We start from the raw sequence: 23,021 nt of genomic DNA on the forward strand, positions 1-23,021 counted from the left end.
TACATTTTAAATTGTAGTAGTAAGATTCAGGATTGCATTTATCCAGATTATTTTTTCCTGGAAATGTTCAATGTATGTATCTCATTTTTTTGTTGAATTTCTATATTTCAGAGTTTCAAATTTAAGAAACTCAGTCAGAAATCAAGTTTTATTTTTGTTCTGTCTGTGACCACTATATTCCTCAAAAGTAAGGTGTTCCAGAATTGATTTATTCTCATTACAGATATTGGAATAATGTTCATTGGGCCATAACGAGATGTAAAGGATGGGGTTGGCCTTTTTCTTTGTGAATGGGGGTGCACTGTCTCCTTTGCCTCTTGATAATGAACTCCACTTTAATATTGTTCAGTGCAGGTTCACTTCTTAGTCTGGGAGCTTTGCCTGAGACAACAGCCTTCTAATTCTTTAAAAAAATAGGAAAAATTTCAGCATGCACAAATATATAGAGAATAATGTAAGGCATACTTATGTACTGACCTCCAGATTTGTTGAAGTTTAACATTGTCATTTTTACTCCACTTTCTTTTCAGTAAGGAATAAATCATTACAGATTCAGTAGGAGTTTCTTGTGCACACCTCTCTCATTCCATTCTTGACCATCTTATCCAGAAGCAGATTCTACCCTGAATTTGATGTTTATTATTCCCATGAATGTTTTTAATACCTTTACTACCTATGTGTAGATCTATAAGATATATGTGGTGTATTCTTTTGCAGTGTTTCTACTGTTATATAAATGTCATTGTACTAGTGTACTATGGTACCCAACATTTGGTCCACCTTATTTGTTGATATTTATTTGTGTTAATACATACAGGTTTAGTTCACTCACTTTAATTAGTATTTTATTACATTGTATAAATATACAGAATTTATCTTTTTTCCATTTGATGGACATTTGGGTTTCCATATTTTGCTGTTATACTACTATTGCATGGAACAGTTTTATATACTTTTTATTGTGTGTGTATGTCCAGGTTTCTCTAGGATAGTTCTCATTCTTGGGATACAATCATCTAGGAAGCGTTTTAAAAAGCCAGTCCCTCATCCCTACATCATGGAGATTCTGATTAAACTGGCGACTTCAGCTTTTTTGTTGTGTTGCTAAATTCCCTTCAGAAGTAGTTGTACCACTTTACCACAGTTGGTATTATCAGATTTTAAGATCTTTGTCAATTGGATTGTTTTAATTTGCTTTCCTGATTACTAATGAAGTTAAGCATATTTCATGTTTATTTTTACTTGTTTGAATTTTTCTTCTGTGATTTAACTGCAAGTTTGAATAATCTTCTAATAGCTATCTTTTCTGGATTCTAATCCTTTCTTAGTTATATATGTGGCAAACAATATGTTTTCCATATTAATATCTATTGATTCACAGAAGTTTTTCATTTTAATGAAATCCAGCTCACTATATCTCAAAGTTTGTGCTTTTGTGTCTTGTTTAGGAGATTCAACCATATTTTCCTGTAAAAATGATTAATTCATGCTTTTCATCTCTTGGTCTGTAATCATTCATTCAGTAAGGATTTATTGAGTACCTTTTGCTTTATTTCATAGATTTTTAAAATTTTAATTTTTTTTGCATTTTTGAATTTACTTTATTTTTTTATACAGCAGGTTCTTATTAGTCATCCATTTTATACATATTAGTGGATACATGTCAATCCCAATCTCCCAATTCATCACACACACACCCCACGACCACCACTTTCCCCACTTCGTGTCCATACGTTTGTTCTCTACATCTGTGTCTCCATTTCTACCCTGCACACCAGTTCCTCTGTACCATTTTTCTAGGTTCCACATATATGCGTTAATATACGATATTTGTTTTTCTCTTCCTGACTTGCTTCACTCTGTATGACAGTCTCTAGATCCATCCACGTCTCTACAAATGACCCAGTTTCGTTCCTTTTTATGGCTGAGTAATATTCCATTGTATATATGTACCACATCTTCTTTATCTATTCGTCTGTTGATGGGCATTTAGGTTGCTTCCATGACCTGACTATTATAAATAGTGCTGCAATGAACATTGGGGTGCATGTATCTTTTTCAATTATGGTTTTCTCTGGATATATGCCCAGTAGTGGGATTGCTGGATCATATGGCAATTCTATTTTTAATTTTTTAAGGAACCTCCATACTGTTCTCCATAGTGGCTGTATCAATTTACATTCCCACCAACAGTGCAAGAGGGTTCCCTTTTCTCCACAACCACTCCAGCATTTGTTGTTTGTAGATTTTCTGATGATGCCCATTCTAACTGGTGTGAGGTACCTCACTGTAGTTTTGATTTGCATTTCTATAATAATTAGTGATGTTGAGCAGCTTTTCATGTGCTTCTTGGCCATCTGTATGTCTTCTTTGGAGAAATGTCTGTTTAGGTCTTTTGCCCAACTTTGGATTGGGTTGTCTGTTTTTTTGATATTGAGATTCATAAGTTGTTTATATATTTTAGAGATTAATTCTTTGTCCATTGATTCATTTGCAAATATTTTCTCCCATTCTGAGGGTTGTCTTCTCATCTTGTTTGTAGTTTCCTTTGCTTTGCAAAAGCTTTTAAGTTTCATTAGGTCTCATTTGTTTATTTTTGTTTTTATTACCATTACTCTAGAAGGAGGATCAAAAAAGATCTTGCTGTGATTTATGTCAAAGAGTGTTCTGCCTGTGTTTTCCTCTAAGAGTTTTATAGTGTCCAGTCTTACATTTAGGTCTCTCTAACCCATTTTGAGTTTATTTTTGTGTGTGGTGTTAGGGAGTTTCCTTATTTCATTCTTTTACCTGTAGCTGTCCAGTTTTCCCAGTACCATTAATTGAAGAGACTGTCTTTTCTCCATTGTATATCCTTGCCTCCTTTGTCATAGATTAGTTGACCATAGGTGTGTGGGTTTACCTCTGGGCTTTCTATCCTGTTCCACTGATCTATATTTCTGTTTTTGTGCCAGTACCATACTGTCTTGATTAGTGTAGCTTTGTAGTATAGTCTGAATTCAGGGAGTCTGATTCCTCCAGCTCCGTTTTTTCCCCTCAAGACTGCTTTGGCTATTCGGGGTCTTTGTGTCTTCATACAAAGTGTGAAATTGTTTGTTCTAGTTCTGTAGAAAATGCCATTGTTAATTTAATAGGGATTGCATTGAATCTGTAGATTGCTTTGGGTAGTATAGTCATTTTCACAATATTGATTCTTCCAATCCAAAAACATGGTATATCTCTCCATCTGTTTGTATCATCTTTAATTTCTTTCATCAGTGTCTTATAGTTTTCTGCATACAGGTCTTTTGTCTCCCTAGGTAGGTTTATTCCTAGGTATTTTATTCTTTTTGTTGCAATGGTAAATGGGAGTGTTTCCTTAATGTCTCTTTCAAATTTTTCATTATTAGTATATAGGAATGCAAGAGATTTCTGTGCATTAATTTTGTATCCTGCTACTTTTTTACCAAATTCATTGATTAGCTCTAGTAGTTTTCTGGTGGCACCTTTAGGATTATCTATGTATAGTATCATGTCATCTGCAAATAGTGACAGTTTTACTTCTTCTTTTCCGATTTGGATTCCTTTTATTTCTTTTTCTTCTCTGATTGCCGTGGCTAAGACTTTCAAAACTATGTTGAATAATAGTGGCAAGAGTGGACATCGTTGTCTTGTTCCTGATCTTAGAGGAAATGCTTTCAGTTTTTCACCATTGAGAATGATGTTTGCTGTGGGTTTGTCATATATGGCCTTTATTATGTTGAGGTAGGTGCCCTCTATGCCCGCTTTCTGGAGAGTTTTTATCATAAGTGGGTGTTGAATTTTGTCAAAAGCTTTTTCTGTATCTGTTGAGATGATCATATGGTTTTTCTCCTTCAATTTGTTAATATGGTTTATCACATTGATTGATTTGTGTATGTTGATGAATCCTTGCATTCCTGGTATAAACCCCACTTGATCGTGGTGTGTGATCCTTTTAATGTGCTGCTGGATTCTGTTTGCTAGTATTTTGTTGAGGATTTTGCATCTATATTCATCAGTGATACTGGTCTGTAATTTTCTTTTTTTGTAGTATCTTTGTCTGGTTTTGCTATCAGGGTGATGGTGGCCTCATAGAATGAGTTTGGGAGTGTTCCTCCCTCTGATATATTTTGGTAGAGTTTGAGAAAGATAGGTGTTAGCTCTTCTCTAAATGTTTGATAGAATTCACCTGTGAAGCCATCTGGTCCTGGACTTTTGTTCCTTGGAAGGTTTTTAATCACAGGTTCAATTTCATTACTTGTGATTGGTCTGTTTATATTTTCTGTTTCTTCCTGCTTCAGTCTTGGAAAGTTATAGCTGTCTAAGAATTTGTACATTTCTTCCAGGTTGTGCATTTTATTGGCATAGAGTTGCTTATAATAGTCTCTAAGGATGCTTTATATTTCTGTGGTGTCTGTAGCAACTTCTCCTTTTTCATTTCTAATTTTATTGATTTGAGTCTCTCCCTCTTTTTCTTGATGAGGCTGGGGAATGGTTTATCAGTTTTGTTTATCTTCTCAAAGAACCAGCTTTTAGTTTTATTGATCTTTGCTGTTTTTTTCTTTGTATCTATTTCATTTATTTCTTCTGACCTTTATGATTTCTTTCCTTCTACTAACTTTGGGTTTTGTATGTTCTTCTTTCTCTAGTTCCTTTAGGTGTAAGGTTAGATTGTTTATTTGAGATTTTTCTTGTTTCTTGAGGTTGGCTTGTATAGCTATAAACTTCCCTCTTAGAACTGCTTTTGCTGCATCCTATAGGTTTTGGATCGTCATGTTTTCGTTGTCATTTGTCTCTAGGTGTTTTTTGGTTTCCTCTTTAATTTCTTCAGTCATCTCTTGGTTATTTAGTAATGTATTCTTTAGCCTCCATGTGTTTGTGTTTTTTAATGTTTTTTCCCTGTAATTCATTTCTAATCTTATTGCGTTGTGGTCAGAAAAGATGCTTGATGTGATTTCAGTTTTCTTAAATTTACTGAGGCTTGATTTGTGACCCAAGATGTGATCTATCCTGGAGAATATTCCATGTGCACTTGAGAAGAAAGTGTAATCTGCTGTTTTTGGATGGAAGGTCCTATAAATATCAATTAAATGTATCTGGTCTTTTGTGTCATTTAAAGCTTGTGTTTACTTATTAATTTTCTGTTTGGATGATCTGTCCATTGGTGTAAGTGGGGTGTTAAAAGTCCCCCACTATTATTGTGTTACTGTGAATTTCCTCTTTTATAGCTGTTAGCAGTTGCCTTATGTATTGAGGTGCTCCTGTGTTGGGGCATATATATTTACAATTGTTATATCTTCTTCTTGGTTTGATCCTTTGATTATTATGTAGTGTCCTTCCTTGTCTCTTGTAACATTCTTTATTTGAAAGTCTATTTTTTTTTTTTTTCGGTACGTGGGCCTCTCACTGTTGTGGCCTCTCCCGCCGCGGAGCACAGGCTCCGCACGCGCAGGCTCAGCGGCCATGGCTCACGGGCCCAGCCGCTCTGCGGCATGTGGGATCCTCCCGGACCGGGGCATGAACCCACGTCCCCTGCATCGGCAGGCGGACTCTCAACCACTGCGCCACCAGGGAAGCCCTAAAGTCTATTTTATCTGATATGAGTATTGCTACTCCAGCTCTCTTTTGATTTCCATTTGCATGAAATATCATTTTCCATCCCCTCACTTTCAGTCTGTATGTGTCACTAGGTCTGAAGTGGGTCTCTTGTAGACAGCACATATATGGTCTTGTTTTTGTTTCCATTCAGCGAGCTTGTGTCTTTTGGTTGGAGCATTTAATCCATTCACGTTTAAGGTAATTATCGATACATATGTTCCTTTGACCATTTTCTTAATTGTTTTGGGTTTGTTTTTGTAGGTCCTTTTCTTCTCTTGTGTTTTCCAGTTGGAGAAGTTCCTTTAGCATTTGTTGTAGAGCTGGTTTGGTGGTGCTGAATTCTCTTAGCTTTTGCTTGTCTGTAAAGCTTTTGATTTCTCCAGCGAATCTGAATGAGATCCTTGCTGAGTAGAGTAATCTTGGTTGTAGGTTCTTCCCTTTCATCACTTTAAATATATCATGCCACTCCCTTCTTCCTTGTAGAGTTTCTGCTGAGAAATCAGCTGTGGGAGTTCCCTTGTATGTTATTTGTTGTTTTTCCCATGCTGCTTTCAGTAATTTTTCTTTGTCTTTATTTTTTGCCAATTTGACTACTATGTGCCTCAGTGTGTTTCTCCTTGGGTTTCTCCTGCCTGGGACTCTCTGGGCTTCCTGGACTTCGGCGGCTATTTCCTTTCCCATGTTATTTAAGTTTTCGACTATAATGTCTTCATATATTTTCTCGGGTCCTTTCTCTCTCTCTTCTCCTTCTGAGACCCCTGTAATGCGAATGTTGTTGTGTAATGTTGTCCCAGAGGTCTCTTAGGCTGTCATCATTTCTTTTCATTCTTTTTTCTTTATTCTGTTCTGTGGCAGTGAATTCCACCATTCTGTCTTCCAGGTCACTTATCTGTTCTTCTGCCTCAGTTATTCTGCTATTGATTCCTTCTAGTATATTTTTCATTTCAGTTATTGTTTTGTTCATCTCTGTTTGTTTGTTCTTTAATTCTTCTAGGTGTTTGTTCTCTAATTCTTCTAGGTCTTTGTTAAACATTTCTTGCATCTTCTTGATCTTTGCCTCCATGCTTTTTCCGAGGCCCTGGATCATCTTCCTTATAATTATTCTGAATTCTTTTTCTGGAAGATTGCCTATCTCCACTTCGTTTGGTTGTTTTTCTGGGGTTTTATCTTGTTCCTTTTTCTGGTACATAGATCTCTGCCTTTTTATCTTGTCTATCTTTCTATGAATGTGCTTTTTGTTCCACGCTGCAGGATTGTAGTTCTTTTTGCTTCTGCAGTCTGCCCTCTAGTGGATGAGGGTATCTAAGAGGCTTGAGCACGTTTCCTGTTGGGAGGGACTGGTGGTGGGTAGAGCTGGGTGATGCTCTGGTGGGCAGAGCTCAGTAAAACTTTAATCCACTTGTCTGCTGATGGATGGGGCTGGTTTCCCTCGTGTTGCTTGTTTTGCCTGAGGTGACCCAACACTGGAGCCTACCCAGCTCTTTGTTGGGGCTAATGGTGGACTCTGGGAGGGCTCATGCCAAGGAGTACTTCCCAGAACTTCTGCTGCCAGTGTCCTTGTCCCCACGGTGAGCCACAGCCACCCCCCACCTCTGCAGGAGACCCTCCAACACTAGCAGGTAGGTCTGGTTCAGTCTCCTATGGGGTCACTGCTCCTTCCCCTGGGTCCTGATGCGTACACTACTTTGTGTGTGCCCTCCAAGAGTGGAGTCTCTGTTTCTCCCAGTCCTGTCGAAATCCTACAATCTATTCCCAGTAGGCTTCAAAGTCTGATTCTCTAGGAATTCCTCCTCCTGTTGCCAGATCCCCAGGTTGGGAAGCCAGACGTGGGGCTCAGAACCTTCACTCCAGTGGGTGGACTTCTGTGGTATAAGTGTTCTCCAGTTTGTGAGTCACCCACCCAGCAGATATGGGATTTGATTTTATTATGATTGTGCCCCTCCTACCATCTCATTGTGTCTTCTCCTTTGTCTTTGGATGTGGGGTATCTTTTTTGGTGAGTTCCAGTGTCTTCCTGTTGATTATTCTTCAGCAGTTACTTGCGATTCTGGTGCTCTCGCAAGAGGGAGTGACTAATTCATTGGGTTTTTAAGTCACAGTTTTTCACATTTCTGATAATAGAATATATTTATGATTGAAAGTGTCATATATTTAATTCTTTAATATACTGTGGAGGTTTCATTGATGTTTAACCATTTTGTTTATTTTGAATTATGAAATCAAGGTCACCCTTAGAAAAAATTTTTTTGAAATAATTGTTTGAAACTTTTCAGTTCCTTAGTTTATTATTTTGTACAGCAAGAATTTCATTGATAATTTTTTATATGTCAAGTATTAGTCTAGGTATTGAGTATGCCCAGAAGAATAGGACATAATTTCTTGCCTTCCAGGGAGTTTATAATTTAGTGCCCTGACCTTCAAAGGAGGCTACTTCTATAACAGTTCATTGGGATTTGGAAAGAAAATCGGAGAACTCCTGTTTATTCTTAATCTATTATTCAATTTTTGTCTGTTTTATAACATACAGTTGTGCATGTATGCAATTTATTAAAAATTAATATGTATATATTATACACAATTGTTCGGATATGTGTTTAGATTGGATACAAAATCAAAAGAAACTTGCAGGGACTTCCCTGGCGGTCCAGTGGTTAGGACTCCACGCTTCCACTTCAGGGGGCATGGGTTTGATTCCCGGTCGGCGAACTGAGATCCCACATGCTGTACGGTCAAAAGAAACAAAAGAAAAAGAAATTTGCAGACCAGTGGTGTTATGAATGGGGATATAAATATAAAGAAATATTATAATGGTATCATAAGTATAATGTCAAAGATATATGGGAGATATAGAAATATATGAGAGGTACCAGAGAGGTGAGAATATTCCAGCTTACCCTGGGTATACTTGAGTTATTTGAAGTGTGGAGTTGTAGACAGAGAAAGTGATACAGATTAATTTTGAAGGAGTGAGCCTTAGAAGTCAGGAGCATTAGATGGTTTTTAGTGTACTTGATGTATGGTGAGATGTGAGACATAGCAGGAAATGAGAATGGATTTGTGGGTAGGAGACCAGATCACCTGAATAAGACATTTTAGCTTAGTTCTTTGTTCTGTATATAATAGGACACTACTGAAGGGTTTTAGTTACGGTAATGATATGATCTTATTTTTATTGCTTTGGAGGATAACTCCACTGGCATCGTGGATAGTATTTTGAAGTGAGAAAGAACTCAAAACAGGGAGACCAGTTAGTCAATAGTTATTGAGCGCTTCCTGTAGTCTATTCTCAACGATTCAACACCTATCTATCAGGAGCTTCCTTTATGATAGGCAACACAGATTTGAAGGTGAACTTGATTTCAATCTATTCTAGTTGTTTTGGTGAATTTTAAAGTGAAGAGTATCTAGGAGGGAATTTAGACTACTTACAAGTTTTTTAAACAATTTTTAGGCTTTTAATTTTATTTCTTAAAAAGAGGACTTGCTTGTTTCATTTTAATTTTATCAGGGTCTCAATTCATCTAATAAATAAGCCTGACATTTTAGGTTTTTCAACCTTGTTGATGACATAGGTGACATGGAAAAGTTTGCACATGGACTGTGTGGTTATTTACTAACTAGCATTTCTTCAGTAAATAACCTTTACAAACAGTCGTATGCCTTTATGTAAAGGAATATATTCTACCTTATACCTAGCTCTTGCTCACTTGTCTTGCTCCATATTCTTTGCTGAGTATCAAAATTGTCATCCTTCCAAAGTTGAGAAAAAGTCATCCTTGAGGTGTATTTAATGTTCACAGATTAAGCAAGTGTTGCCACCCCTTTGTAAACAGTAGGTTGGGTAAAATGTTAGGTTGAGTGATATAGATTAGAGAAGTGAAAGAAGGCAGAAAAGATGGGAAAAATGCGTGGAAGTGTGTCCAATTGCAGAATAAAGAAAAGGGTACTTGATATACCATTGAGGTGATGCTGCTAATCCGGACCACTGCTGTCACCCAGGTGATATGTTATAGCTGTATTTGTATATACCATTAGGAGAGGACAAGCCCCTACCCTCAGCTTATACAAAAGTGTACATGTGCTTTTTATTTCATGGTTCAAACCATATATATATATACCATAATATATATACTGTATATATACATATGGGGGAAGAAGAAAACTTTTGTTTTTGAATATATCATATAAACCTTTTCTGTATTAGTTTTCAGAGTTGAGAATGTATTTGCTTAATAAATATCTTCTACTTCTTGAAGGCTGTAAAGTGTTAGCACTTTAAACAACAAAAAACATTATAGGTGACTTTTTTGCCTATTTTGGTGTGTTGTTTGCTTGTACTTTCCTGACTGTGGATTTTAGTTTTACACAGGTTTTACTAATTCATGTAAACAATAAAAATGATTAGTGAGTATATTAATACTTTAATTCAGATGTGAAAACTTTGGATCAATTTATATTTGAGAAGATTTATACCATTTTCCCATACTCTTTTATATATTTATAATTAAAATAAGTAACTGTATGTGTGTGCATTTGCATGTTTAGGTATGCTTCTGTCATTAGTCAAATTAATCATCAGGGCTGGCACTTGTGGTTGTTCAAGCTATACACTGGGCAACTCCAAAGGATGCTGTTTATATAGACTGCTATGTATAGTGTATCAGCCTGATAATTATGCTGATAAAATAGTTTTTAGTGTTGAAATTTAAATAATTGTCTTGTTTAATTCAGGCACAGCCGGTTGGAGATTGTGATTTTAATATTCGTCTGCAGTGTATAGAACGAGAAATAATAAATCCTCGACATGAAAAAATGAAGACGGGGCTCATTGACAAAACACAGGAACCATTTAGAGTCAGAAATAAGCCATTTTTTGACATCCATGCTTCAAGAAAGGTAAAGTTTTCTAATTAATACTTGCAGTGTAACAAAACTCATCTTGGAAAAGGAATATGAATGACATTTTGAGACCCACTTGTCTTGATTTTTCCAGAAATTACTTGAATTGAATATAGCACTATATTGACAAACATATATAATTCCCAAGTCTGCTCTTTAGCAAGATCCTTTTTTTTTTTTAAATTGAAGTATAGTTGATTTACAATGTTGTGTTAGTTTCTGGTGTACAGCAAAGTAGTTCATATATATATACATATATATATATATATTTTTTTCTTTTTCAGATTCTTTTCCATTATAGCTTATTACATGGTATTGAATATAGTGCCCTGTGCTATACTGTAGGTCCTTGTTGTTTACCTATTTTATTTTAGTAAGATTCTCAGTGACAGAAACTTAGGTTACTTCCTTGTTTTCTTTTCTTTTTTTCTTTTTTAAAAAATATTTATTTATTTGACTGTGCCAGGTCTTAGTTGCGGAATGCGGGATCTTTGTTGCCGCCTGCAGGGCCTTCGTTGTGGTGTTCGGGATCTTTACTTGTGGCACGTGGGCTCTTAGTTGGGGCATGTGGAATCTAGTTCCCTGACCAGGGATTGAACCCGGGCCCCCTGTATTGGGAGCACGGAGTCTTAACCCCTGGACCACCAGGCAAGTCCCCCTTGTTTCTTATAATAGTTTGTGATTCATGGCTATTGGTTCATATTATGTTTTTTAAAAAGCTGTAAACAGGATAGAATTATATAGAGTGAAAATCACCTGTTAAGCCTTCTGAAGGTCAACAGTGTTTACTATGTAGTCTTATTTTAAAAATTAATTTACATATATATATACATACATGTGGAAGGTTTTCTTTTGTTATTTATTTTTGTTGTTTTGACACTGAAAACCCGAGACTTATTTCACTTAACAGTGTAACTTGGAAATATTTCCATGACATGCAAAGAGATTTATAACTGCCGCATAGTATTTGACAGTAAAGATGCACCATGGAGTTATTATGTTTTGGAGGAGAGGTGGTTATGATAGAATAATATAGGAAATAATAGCAATGTAAGCAATTAAATGTTTTAAAATTTTTTCTAATATAATCTCACATGTTAGATGATGTAAGTTTTTGTTGTATTTTAACTGCTTCTACTCAAGTCCACTCAATTTGGTATTAGCCCTTGGATGTAATATTAGCAATAATCTCAGCACTGTTGAATGCCTATCTTTTCTTCTCAACAAATACAAAGTTATCATTCTACTTTCACTTATTGTGCATAATGCCTGCTTGGCATGGGACTGTTGGTTGACTTCTGGTGCCATGGCCTTCCCACAGTTCACTGCTTTTGTGTCTGTTTTGTCAGCAGGAATATTATAGGGTTGCCTGAAAGAGCCATACACTTCTGTGCCCTGCCCAGTCGGTAGGGTAGGGATAACGTTAACACTTAACATGGGCCACACCTTTCTAAATTTTTAATTTATTGTAAAAGTTGGTCAGAAGCCAAATTGTTTCAGTTTGCATTCGTTTTTTTTTAAATGTATTTTGACAGCTTGTGCTGCCATAATTCAAAGTTCAGCATTTAAGAAAATGTGTCTCAGTGTAGTTTTATTAGTCAAAATCAGTGCTGCTTAGAAATGCTTAGAAAATAGTTCTTTAGGGATCTGAAGTATATAGTTATGTTGACCAACTTTTCATGTAGTTTTTCACTAGAAAAAACGATGCTCTAATTTTTCTCCTTTCTACTTAGCTTATATAACCACGCTTTGAAATCATCATAGGAATTTCTTTTTTTTCAAGCAGTTCTATTATCTGGAATTTTACATATAAGTTTCCTCTTCCCTCCTTTTCAGTTTTTACTGTTATTTTTTGTCCTCAATTTCTCTTACCAAAGTGTAAAGTTGTAGAATACAGAGGGAAAGCACATTTTGCAGCAGAGTTGGTCTAAAGGGTAAGACTGTAGTAACACCAAGTTATAGAATAGTAGCTACGATTGACAGGTTATTGCTCTAGAGTTGCTTATTATTTTTATGTTTGCTACTGGGAATTGTAAAATAGTGGTGTTACGAATGATGCAGCATTTGTCAGGGAAGTACGTATCATTTTTATGAGAAAGCCTAGTTTTTATGTGGTTTTTAACAAAATTTACAACTCTGAAAAATGCATACCTTTGGGTAGAAAACAGTAGAATTTCATTTCTGTCTATAAAAACTTGAAGATAACTTTGATTTTAGGAGTTTATTAGCATAGCTCTATAAACAACCTCTCCATTTTGTTGAATTTGATCCGTCAAACTAGTGAAGGGATAATGAGTTGTTTAATTTTTAACTTAATATACATAAATGGGTGTTAGAATACAGCATCCTAAATAGTAATAAGAAGTAGCAGTTTCTTAAATTACAGTTTATTTGCATTTCCAGTTTGAAGGCCAATTAAAAAAGAATTATTTGAATAGATTAAATGTGGTTAACAAAATTTTAAAAGTCAGACAGACAACAGATATTTATCATCATCTCAGAAGAGTAACCACTGCTATTAGCATTTATTGTATCCATCAGAATTTCTTTATCCATGTGCAAGCAATACAATTATTTATATTCTTACCATCCTTACCCAAGAGGTGATTCTTAACGCCCTTTTCTGTACTTGCTTTTTTTTACTTAATTTATTTTGTGTCCCCTTGCCCCAGTTTTGGTACATGGAGATCTCCTTCAATCTTTTAAATAGATGCACAGATTTCCATCTTATCAGTGTACCATAATTTACTTAATCCATAGTCATTTGGGTTGTTTTTAGCCTGTTGATAGGTTTTTGTTTGTTTGTTTTGCATATGGATATCCAATTGTTTCTGCACCAAGTGTTGAAGAGATGGTCCTTTTTTCATTGAATTTCTTTTGCATGTTTATAAAAAATAAGTTGTTATGTATGTGTGGGACTATTGCTAGATGCTCTGTTCTACGCCCTTGATCTTTTTTATCTGTCTTTGTGGTAGTACTGTCTTGACTACCTTTGTTTATAGTAAAGATTGAAATCAGACAGACTTGATCTTCCAACTTTGTACTTCTTTTTTGAAGATGTTGTCTCTATTCTAGGCCTTTGTGTTTTCATTGAATTCTCTTGTTCCATCTGATTCTTGTTTATAATTATTTTTCAGTTGATTCTCTTGGATTTTCTGAGTATCCAGTCATACTAGGTGTAAATTGACACAGTTTTACTCTTTTTTCCTTCCTTCCTTCCTTCCTTCCTTCCTTCCTTCCTTCCTCCCTCCCTCCCTTCCTTCCTTTTCTTTCAACATCTTTATTGGAGTATAATTGTTTTACATTGGTGTGTTAGTTGCTGCTATATATAGTAAAGTGAATCAGCTATAAATACACATATATCCCCATATCCCCTCCCTCTTGCGTCTCCCTCCCACCCTCCCTATCCCACCCCTCTAGGTGGACACAAGGCACCAAGCTGATCTCCCTGTGCTATGTGGCTGCTTCCCACTAGCTATCTGTTTTACATTTGGTAGTGTATATGTATCCATGCCACTCTCTCACTTTGTCCCAGCTCACCCGTCCCCCTCCCCATATCCTCAAGTCCATTCTCTGGTAGGTCTGCGTCTTTATTCCTGTTTTGCCCTTAGGTTCTTCATGACATTTTTTTCTTTTTTTAGATTCCATATGCATATGTTAGCATGCGGTATTTGTCTGTCTCTTTCTGACTTACTTCACTCTGTATAACAACTCTAGGTCCATCCACCTCACTACAAATAACTCAATTTCATTTCTTTTTATGGCTGAGTAATATTCCATTGTTTATATGTGCCACATCTTCTTTATCCATTCATCTGTCGATGGACACTGAGGTTGCTTCCATGTCCTGGCTATTGTAAATAGAGCTGCAGTGAACATTGTGGTACATGACTCTTTTTGAATTATGGTTTTCTCAGGGTATATGCCCAGTAGTGGGTTTGCTGGATCGTATGGTAGTTCTATTTTTAGTTTTTTAAGGAACCTCCATACTGTTCTCCATAGTGGCTGTATCAATTTACATTCCCACTAACAGTGCAAGGGGTTCCCTTTTCTCCACACCCTCTCCAAAATTTATTGCTTGTAGATTTTTTAATGATGGCCATTCTGACTGGTGTGAGGTGATACCTCATTGTAGTTTTGATTTGCATTTCTCTAATGATTAGTGATGTTGAGCTAATGTGTTTCATGTGTTTGTTGGCAATCTGTATATCTTCTTTGGAGAAATGTCTGTTTAGATCTTCTGCCCATTTTCGGATTGGGTTGTTTGTTTTTTTGATATTGAGCTGCGAGAGCTACCTGTATATTTTGGAGATTAATCTTTTGTCAGTAGCTTCATTTGCAAATATTTTCTCCCATTCTGAGGGTTGTCTTTTCGTCTTGTTTATGGTTTCCTTTGCTGTGCAAAAACTTTTAAGTTTCATTAGGTCCCATTTGTTTACTTTTGTTTTTATCTCCATTTCTCTAGGAGGTGGGTCAAAAAGGATCTTGCTGGGATGTATGTCATAGAGTGTTCCGCCTGTGTTGTCCTTTAAGAGTTTTATAGTGTCTGGCCTTACATTTAGGCCTTTAATCCATTTTGTGTTTATTTTTGTGTATGGTGCTATGGAATGTTCTAATTTCATTCTTTTACATGTAGCTGTCCAGTTTTCCCAGCACCACTTATTGAAGAGGCTGTCTTTTCTCCATTGTATATTCTTGCCTCCTTTATCAAAGATAAGGTGACCATATGTGTGTGGGTTTATCTCTGGGCTTTCTATCCTGGCCCGTTGATCTATATTTCTGTTTTTGTGCCAGTATCATACTGTCTTGATTACTGTAGATTTGTGGTATAGTCTGAAGTCAGGGAACCTGATTCCTCCAGCTCCATTTTTCTTTCTCAAGATTGCTTTGGCTATTTAGGGTCTTTTGTTTTTCCATACAAATTGTGAAATTTTTTGTTCTAGTTCTAGGAAAAATGCCATTGGTAGTTTGATAGGGGTTGCACGGAATCTGTAGATTGCTTTGGGTCGTATAGTCATTTTCACAATGTTGATTCTTCCAATCCAAAAACATGGTATATCTCTCCATCTGTTTGTATCCTCTTTAATTTCTTTCATCAGTGACTTATAGTTTTCTGCATACAGGTCTTTTGTTTCCTTAGGTAGGTTTATTCCTAGGTATTTTATACTTTTTGTTGTAGTGGTAAATGGGAGTGTTTCCTTAATTTCTCTTTTAGATTTTTCATTATTAGTGTATAGGAATGCAAGAGATTTCTGTGCATTTATTTTGTATCCTGCTACTTTACCAAATTCATCGATTAGCTCTAGTAGTTTTCTGGTGGCACCTTTAGGATTATCTATGTATAATATCATGTCATCTGCAAATAGTGACAGTTTTACTTCTTCTTTTCCAATTTGTATTCCTTTTATTTCTTTTCCTTCTCTGATTGCCGTGGCTAGGACTTGCAAAACTATGTTGAATGATAGTGGTGAGAGTGGACATCGTTGTCTTGTTCCTGATCTTACAGGACATGCTTTCAGTTTTTCACCATTGGGAATGATGTTCGCTGTGGGTTGGTCGTATGTGGCCTTTATTATGTTGAGGTGGGTGCCCTCTATGCCCGCTTTCTGGAGGGTTTTTATCATAAGTGGGTGTTGAATTTTGTCAAAAGCTTTTTCTGTATCTATTGAGATGCTCATATGGTTTTTCTCCTTCAATTTGTTAATATGGTTTATCACATTGATTGATTTGTGTATGTTGAAGAATCCTTGCATTCCTGGGATAAACCCCACTTGATCATGGTATATGATCCTTTTAATGTGTTGTTGGATTCTGTTTGCTAGTATTTTGTTGAGGATTTTTGCATATATGTTCATGAGTGATATTGGCCTGTAGTTTTCTTTCTTTGTGACACCTTTGTCTAGTTTTGGTATCAGGGTGATGGTGGTCTCGTAGAATGAGTTTGGGAGTGTTCCTCCCTCTGCTATATTTTGGAAGAGTTTGAGAAGGATAGGTGTTAGCTCTTCTCTAAATGTTTGATAGAATTCGCCTGTGAAGCCATCTGGTCCTGGGCTTTTGTTTGTTGGAAGATTTTTAATCACAGTTTCAATTTCAGTGCTTGTGATTGGTCTGTTTATATGTTCTGTTTCTTCCGGGTTCAGTCTTGGGAAGTTGTGCTTTTCTAAGAATTTGTACATTTCTTCCAGGTTGTGCATTTTATTGGCATAGAGCTGCTTGTAGTAATCTCTCATGATCCTTTGTATTTCTGCAGTGTCAGTTGTTACTTCTCCATTTTCATTTCTAATTCTATTGATTTGAGTCTTCTCCCTTTTTTTCTTGATGAGTCTGACTAGTGGTTTATCAATTTTGTTTATCTTCTCAAAGAACCAGCTTTTAGTTTTATTGATCTTAGCTATTGTTTCCTTCATTTCTTTTACATTTATTTCTGATCTGATCTTTATGATTTCTTTTCTTCTGCTAACTGTGTTTTTTTTGTTCTTTCTTTAATTGCTTTAGGTGTAAGATTAGGTTGTTTACTTGAGATGTTTCTTGTTTCTTGAGGTAGGATTATATTGCTATAAACTTCTGTCTTAGAACTACTTTTGCTGTATCCCATAGGTTTTGGGTTGTTGTGTTTTCATTGTGATTTGTTCCTAGGTATTTTTCGATTTCCTCTTTGATTTCTTCAGTGATCTCTTGGTTATTTAGTAGTGTATTGTTTAACCTCCATGTGTTTGTAGTTTATACACATTTTTTTCCTGTAATTGATACCTAGTTTCATAGTGTTGTGGTTGGAAAAGATACTTGATATGATTTCAGTTTTTTTAAATTTACCAAGGCTTAATTTGTGACCCAAGCTATGATCTACCCTGGAGAATGTACCATGAGCACTTGAGAAGCAAGTGTATTCTGTTGTTTTTGGATGGAATGTCCTATAAATATCAATTACGTCCATCTTGTTTAATGTATCATTTAAAGCTTGTGTTTCCTTATTTATTTTCATTTTGGTTGATCTGTCCATTGGTGAAAGCGAGGTGTTAAAGTCCCCTACTATGATTGTGTTACTGTGTATTTCCTCTTTTATGGCTGTTAGCATTTGCCTTAAGTATTGAGGTGCTCCTATGTTGGGTGCATAAATATTTACAATTGTTTTATCTTCTTCTTGGATTGATCCCTTGATCATTTTGTAGTGTCCTTCTTTGTCTCTTGTAATCGTCTTTATTTTAAAGTCTATTATGTCTGATATGAGAATTGCTACTCCAGCTTTCTTTTGATTTCCATTTGCGTGGAATATCTTTTTCCATCTCCTCACTTTCAGTCTGTATGTGTCCCTAGGTCTGAAGTGGGTGTCTTGTAGACAGCATATATATGGATCTTGTTTATGTATCCATTCAGCCAGTCTATGTCTTTTGGTTGGAGCATTTAATCCATTTACATTTAAGGCAGTTATTGATATGTGTGTTCCTATTACCAGTTTCTTAATTGGTTTGGATTTGTTATCGTAGGTCTTTTCCTCGTCTTATGTTTCCTGCCTAGAGAAGTTCCTTTAGCATTTGTTGTAAAGCTAGTTTGGTGGTGTGGAATTTTCTTAACTTTTTCTTGTCTGTAAAGGTTTTAATTTCTCCGTCGAATCTGAATGAGATCCTTGCCGGGTAGAGTGATCTTGGTTGTAGGTTTTTCTTTCTCATCACTTAAAATTTGTCCTGCCACTTCCTTCTGGCTTGCAGAGTTTCTGCTGAAAGATCAGCTGTTAACCTTATGGGGATTCCCTTGTATGTTATTTGTTGTTTTTCCCTTTCTGCTTTTAATATTTTTTCTTTTTTTGATAGTTTGATTAATATGTGTCTTGGCATGTTTCTCCTTGGATTTATCCTGTCTGGCACTCTGTGTGCTTCCTGGACTTGATTGACTATTTCCTTTCTCATATTAGGGAAGTTTTCAAGTATAATCTCTTCAAATATTTTCTCAGTCCCTTTCTTTTTCTCTTCTACTTCTGGGACCTCTATAATTCAAATGTTGGTTCGTTTAATGTTTTACCAGAGGTCTCTGAGACTGTCCTCAATTTTTTTTACTCTTTTTTCTTTATTCTGCTCTGCACTAGTTATTTCCACTATTTTATCTTCCAAGTCACGTATCCGTTCTTATGCTTCAGTTATTCTGCTATTGTTTCCTTGTAGAGAAATTTTAATTTCATTTATTGTGTTGGTCATCATTGTTTATTTCTTCTAGGTCCTTATTAAACGTTTCTTGAATTTTCTCCATTCTATTTCCAAGATTTTGGACCATCTTTACTGTCATTACTCTGAATTCTTTTTCACGTAGACTGCCTATTTCCTCTTCATTTGTTTGGTCTGGTGGGTTTTTACCTTGCTCCTTCATCTGCTGTGTATTTCTCTGTCTTCTCATTTTGCTTAACTTACTGTGTTTGGGGTCTCCTTTTCTCAGGCTGCAGGTTTGTAGTTCCCTTTGGTTTTGGTGTCTGCCCCCAGTGGGTAAGGTTGGTTCAGTGGGTTGTGTAGGTGGAGGGGACTGGTGCCTGTGTTCTGGTGGATGAGGCTGGATCTTGTCTTTCTGGTGGGCAGGTCCACATCTGGTGGTGTGTTTTGGGATGTCTGTGAACTTATTATGATTTTAGGCAACCTCTCTGCTAATGGGTGGGGTTGTGTTCCTGTCTTGTCAGTTGTTTTGCATAGAGTGTCCAGCACTGTAGCTTGCTGGTCATTGAGTGGAGGTGGGTCTTAGCGTTGAGATGGAGATCTCTGGGAGAGCTTTCGCTGTTTGATATTACATAGGGCTGGGAGGTCTCTGGCGGATCAATGTCCTGAACATGGCTCTCCCACAGCAGAGGCTCAGGCCTGACACCCAGCTGAAGCACCAAGACTCTGTCAGCCACCCAGCTCAGAAGAAAAGGGAGGAAAAAAAAAAAAAGAATGAAAAATGAAATAAAATAGTAAAATAAAAAATATTATTAAAAATAAACAAATAAAGAAGTTAAAAAAATGCAAGAAAGAGAGAGCAACGAAACCAAAAAACATCCACCAATGATAAGTGCTAAAAGCTATACTTAAAAAAAAAAAAAAAAAAAGGACAGACAGAAAACCCTAGGACACATGGTAAAAGCAAAGCTATACAGACAAAATCACACAAAGAAGCATACACATACACACTCACAAAAGGAGAAAAAGGAAAAACTATATATATATTAAAAAAAAAGGAAGAGAGAAACCAAATCAGTAAACAAATCTACCATTGATAATAAGCTGTAAATACTAAACTAAGATAAACATAAAACCAGAAACAAATTAGATGCAGAAACTAAACCCCAAGTCTACAGTTGATCCCAAAGTCCATTGCCTCAATTTTGGGATGATTGTCTATTCAGGTGTTCCACAGATGCAGGTATTCCACAGATGCAGGGTACCTCAGTTTCATTGTGGAGCTTTAATCCGCTGCTCCTGAGCCTGCATGGAGAGATTTCCCTTTCTCTTCTTTGTTCGCACAGCTCCTGGGGTTCAGCTTCGGCTTTGGCCCTGCCTCTGCATGTAGGTCACCTGAGGATGTCTGTTCCCCACCCATATAGGACCAGCTTAAAGCAGCGGCTGCTTCAGGGGCTCTGGCTTACTCAGGCTGGTGTGTGTGTGGGGGGGAGGGGCATGGAATGCAGGGCGAACCTGTGGCAGCAGAGGCCAGCGTGATGTACCAACAGCCTGAGGCACGCCATGTGTTCTCCTGGGGAAGTTGTCTCTGGATCTCGGGACCCTGGCAGTGGTGGGCTGCACAGGTTCCCGGGAGGGGAGGTGTGGATAGTGACCTGTGCTCGCACACAGGCTTCTTGGTGGCTGCAGCAGCAGCCTTAGTGTTTCATGCCCGTTGCTGGTGTCCACACTGATAGCCGTGGCTCACGCCCGTCTCTGGAGCCCGTTTAGGCGGTGCTCTGAATCCCCTCTCTTCACACACCCCAAAACAATGGTCTCTTGCCTCTTAGGTAGGTCCAGACTTTTTCTCAGACTCCCTCCCGGTTAGCTGGGGCTCACTAGTCCCCTTCAGGCTGTGTTCACGCCGCCAACCCCAGTCCTCTCCCTGGGATCCGACCTCTGAATCCTGAGCCTCAGCTCCCAGCCCCTAACTGTCCCAGCGGGTGAGCAGACAAGCCTCTCGGGCTGGTGAGTGCTGGTTGGCACCGATCCTCTGTGTGGGAATCTCTCTGATTTGCCCTCCTCACCCCCTGTTGCTGCTCTCTCCTCTGCGGCTCCGAAGATTTCCCCCCTGCCCACCGCCCGTCTCTGCCAGTGAAGGGGCTTCCTAGTGTGTGGAAACTTTTCCTCCTTCACAGCTCCCTCCCCAAGGTGCAGGTCCCGTCCCCATTCTTTGTCTCTGTTTTTTCTGTTTTCTTTCCCCCTACCCAGGTATGTGGGTATTTTCTTGCCTTTTGGGAGGTCTGAGGTCTTCTGCCAGCGTTCAGTAGGTGTTCTGTAGGAGTTTTTCCACATGTAGCTGTATTTCTGATGTATTTGTGGGGAGGAAGGTGATCTCCACGTCTTACTCTTCCGCCATCTTGAAGCTATCGCTTTAGTTTTTTATACATTAACTTTTTTCGTGTCTAATTCAGTTACACACAAGTACAGTTTTAAATTGTAGTAATAGTTATAGGGATCCTTGTCTTGTTCTTGATTTGTGTGGGAATGCTTCTAGTGTTTCTTTAAAGTATTGTATGCTGTCTTTGAGTCTGAAATCTATTTTATCAGATTGAGCAAGTGAATATTTGGTTCTATTTTACTGAGTCATTTTACTTTTAATCAAGAAAGGTATTCAATGTTGTCCAATTGCTTTTTATCTACTATAGATAGAATACTGGTTTTTTTTTTTTTCTGCTTAGATTTGTTTATTTTATGTATTAATTGGAAATATATCCTAACACTGAAGCTTTCTTTTGTTCCTGGGATAAGCCCTACTTAGTCTTAATATATTATTATTAATTTATTTTTTGAAAAAACTTTATTTTTGGAGCAGTTTTAGGTTCACAACAACATCGAAAGGAAGGTACAGAGACTTCTCATCTGCCTCTAGCCACCACACATGCATAGCTGTCTTGTTTGGTAAAGTCCACATTTTTTCTTTAATGTGACTAAGCCTGAACTGGGATTATTTCCCATTTGAAAAGTTCTGTTTCTGCTAAGTTATTTACTAAGTTGTCTTTCTTCATTTCCTGCTTGTCTGCCTCTCTCCACTTCTCCACACCTTTCCCTTAGCGGTAGTTAGTTATGTCCCCTGCAGGGTTGTATGTAGTTAGGATGTAGTGGAATACCGTGCAAGGAGTCAATCTTGAATGGTTTTAGGAAATTATGCTTGATTAAAAAAAAATAAGCAAGACTGCATCCTTCTCTTTCATCTCACACACTCAAACTAAAAAGAAAAAAAAAGGAAAAGGAAAGGAAAAAGAAAAGACCTAATAATTTCTTAAAAGTTTCTAGCAATGAATTTATTGCTTTTCTCTGCTTGGAGTCGTTTTACTTTCTCGTGTCCAGTTTGACTGCTTTATTAAAATTCTGTGGAAAATATTTTTACAATGATTTATTTATTACTGTTTTGAAAGTAAAATATTTGCTATGTAGGATGAAAGAGTAATAAATGTGAAGATCTCTCTAATAACTGTTGAGAGGATTAAGCAGAGAATTACAAAAGCTTTTTTTTTTTAACTACATTTAATTTCAAGGGCATGTACTCATCTAGTTTAATAAGGATTTTATAAATATTCATCTATTATTTTCTTGCATACTTTGCTAGGTAGGAAGTTTAGGTTTTATGTATGTATGTATTTCATCTGGCATTCAGATTTACTTTCTAGGTATTGCCTTTTCTTAGTTTATCCTTAAATATAAATTTATAGTTCTTGTATGTCTAACACTAGTAGTTCATAAAGAAAATCTAGCCATAAAGTGTGTTATTTATATATATAAACGTTATATGCCTTTATCAGTGTTTTATTGTTTGTATCACAGTAAAAGAAAAAGTAGCTTTGAGAGTATGTTAGTATAACTGTGGTTGAAGAGAAGAAAAAAACCTTGCCTAAATGTGCAGAACTGTTCTTCACACATAGAGGTTCTCAATGATTATGCCTAATTTTTTTATGTAATTACAGATATAATGGTGAAACTATTTTGGTTTAAAGGCAGACACAAGATGAAATGAGGCTAACTTTATATATTCTCATATTTCTGGTGTTTATTTTTGTATTATCTAGTCTATTAATATGTCATTCATCATTGAAATTGAATATGGCCTGATGGATCCTTTCAATCTCATTCATTTACCATTTCAGAGGAGAATTTAAGAAAATCACCGTAATGCATAATAAAGAGAATTCTTAATTTCTTTGGTGTAGTGAGCCTCAAGATTTATTGTCCCAGGAAACTTCTTTTGGGGTAGTAAATCTTGTTCACTGAAACGTGAAGAAATCATTATATCTGGTGCCAAATATATTTTAAACATTTCTATGGACTCACAATTGTTATATGGGGAAATTTCTATATGTTTGCTCAGTATAAGAG

General features: G+C 36.7%; 1 protein-coding gene across 5 annotated transcripts in view; it reads left to right on the forward strand.

Annotated features, from left to right (window-relative positions):
- The window catches only part of RNGTT (RNA guanylyltransferase and 5'-phosphatase), a 219,463-nt gene that overhangs the window by 72,610 nt on the left and 123,832 nt on the right, over positions 1-23,021 (forward strand). For all 5 annotated transcript variants that reach the window (XM_067702600.1, XM_067702601.1, XM_067702602.1 and 2 more), the window contains exon 11: positions 10,327-10,491. In XM_067702600.1, the coding sequence (XP_067558701.1) occupies positions 10,327-10,491 (165 nt within the window). The remainder of the gene's footprint in view (positions 1-10,326; positions 10,492-23,021) is intronic.

This window comes from Pseudorca crassidens, chromosome 13 (assembly GCF_039906515.1).
Source record: "Pseudorca crassidens isolate mPseCra1 chromosome 13, mPseCra1.hap1, whole genome shotgun sequence".
In the NCBI taxonomy this organism is placed as follows: domain Eukaryota; kingdom Metazoa; phylum Chordata; class Mammalia; order Artiodactyla; family Delphinidae; genus Pseudorca; species Pseudorca crassidens.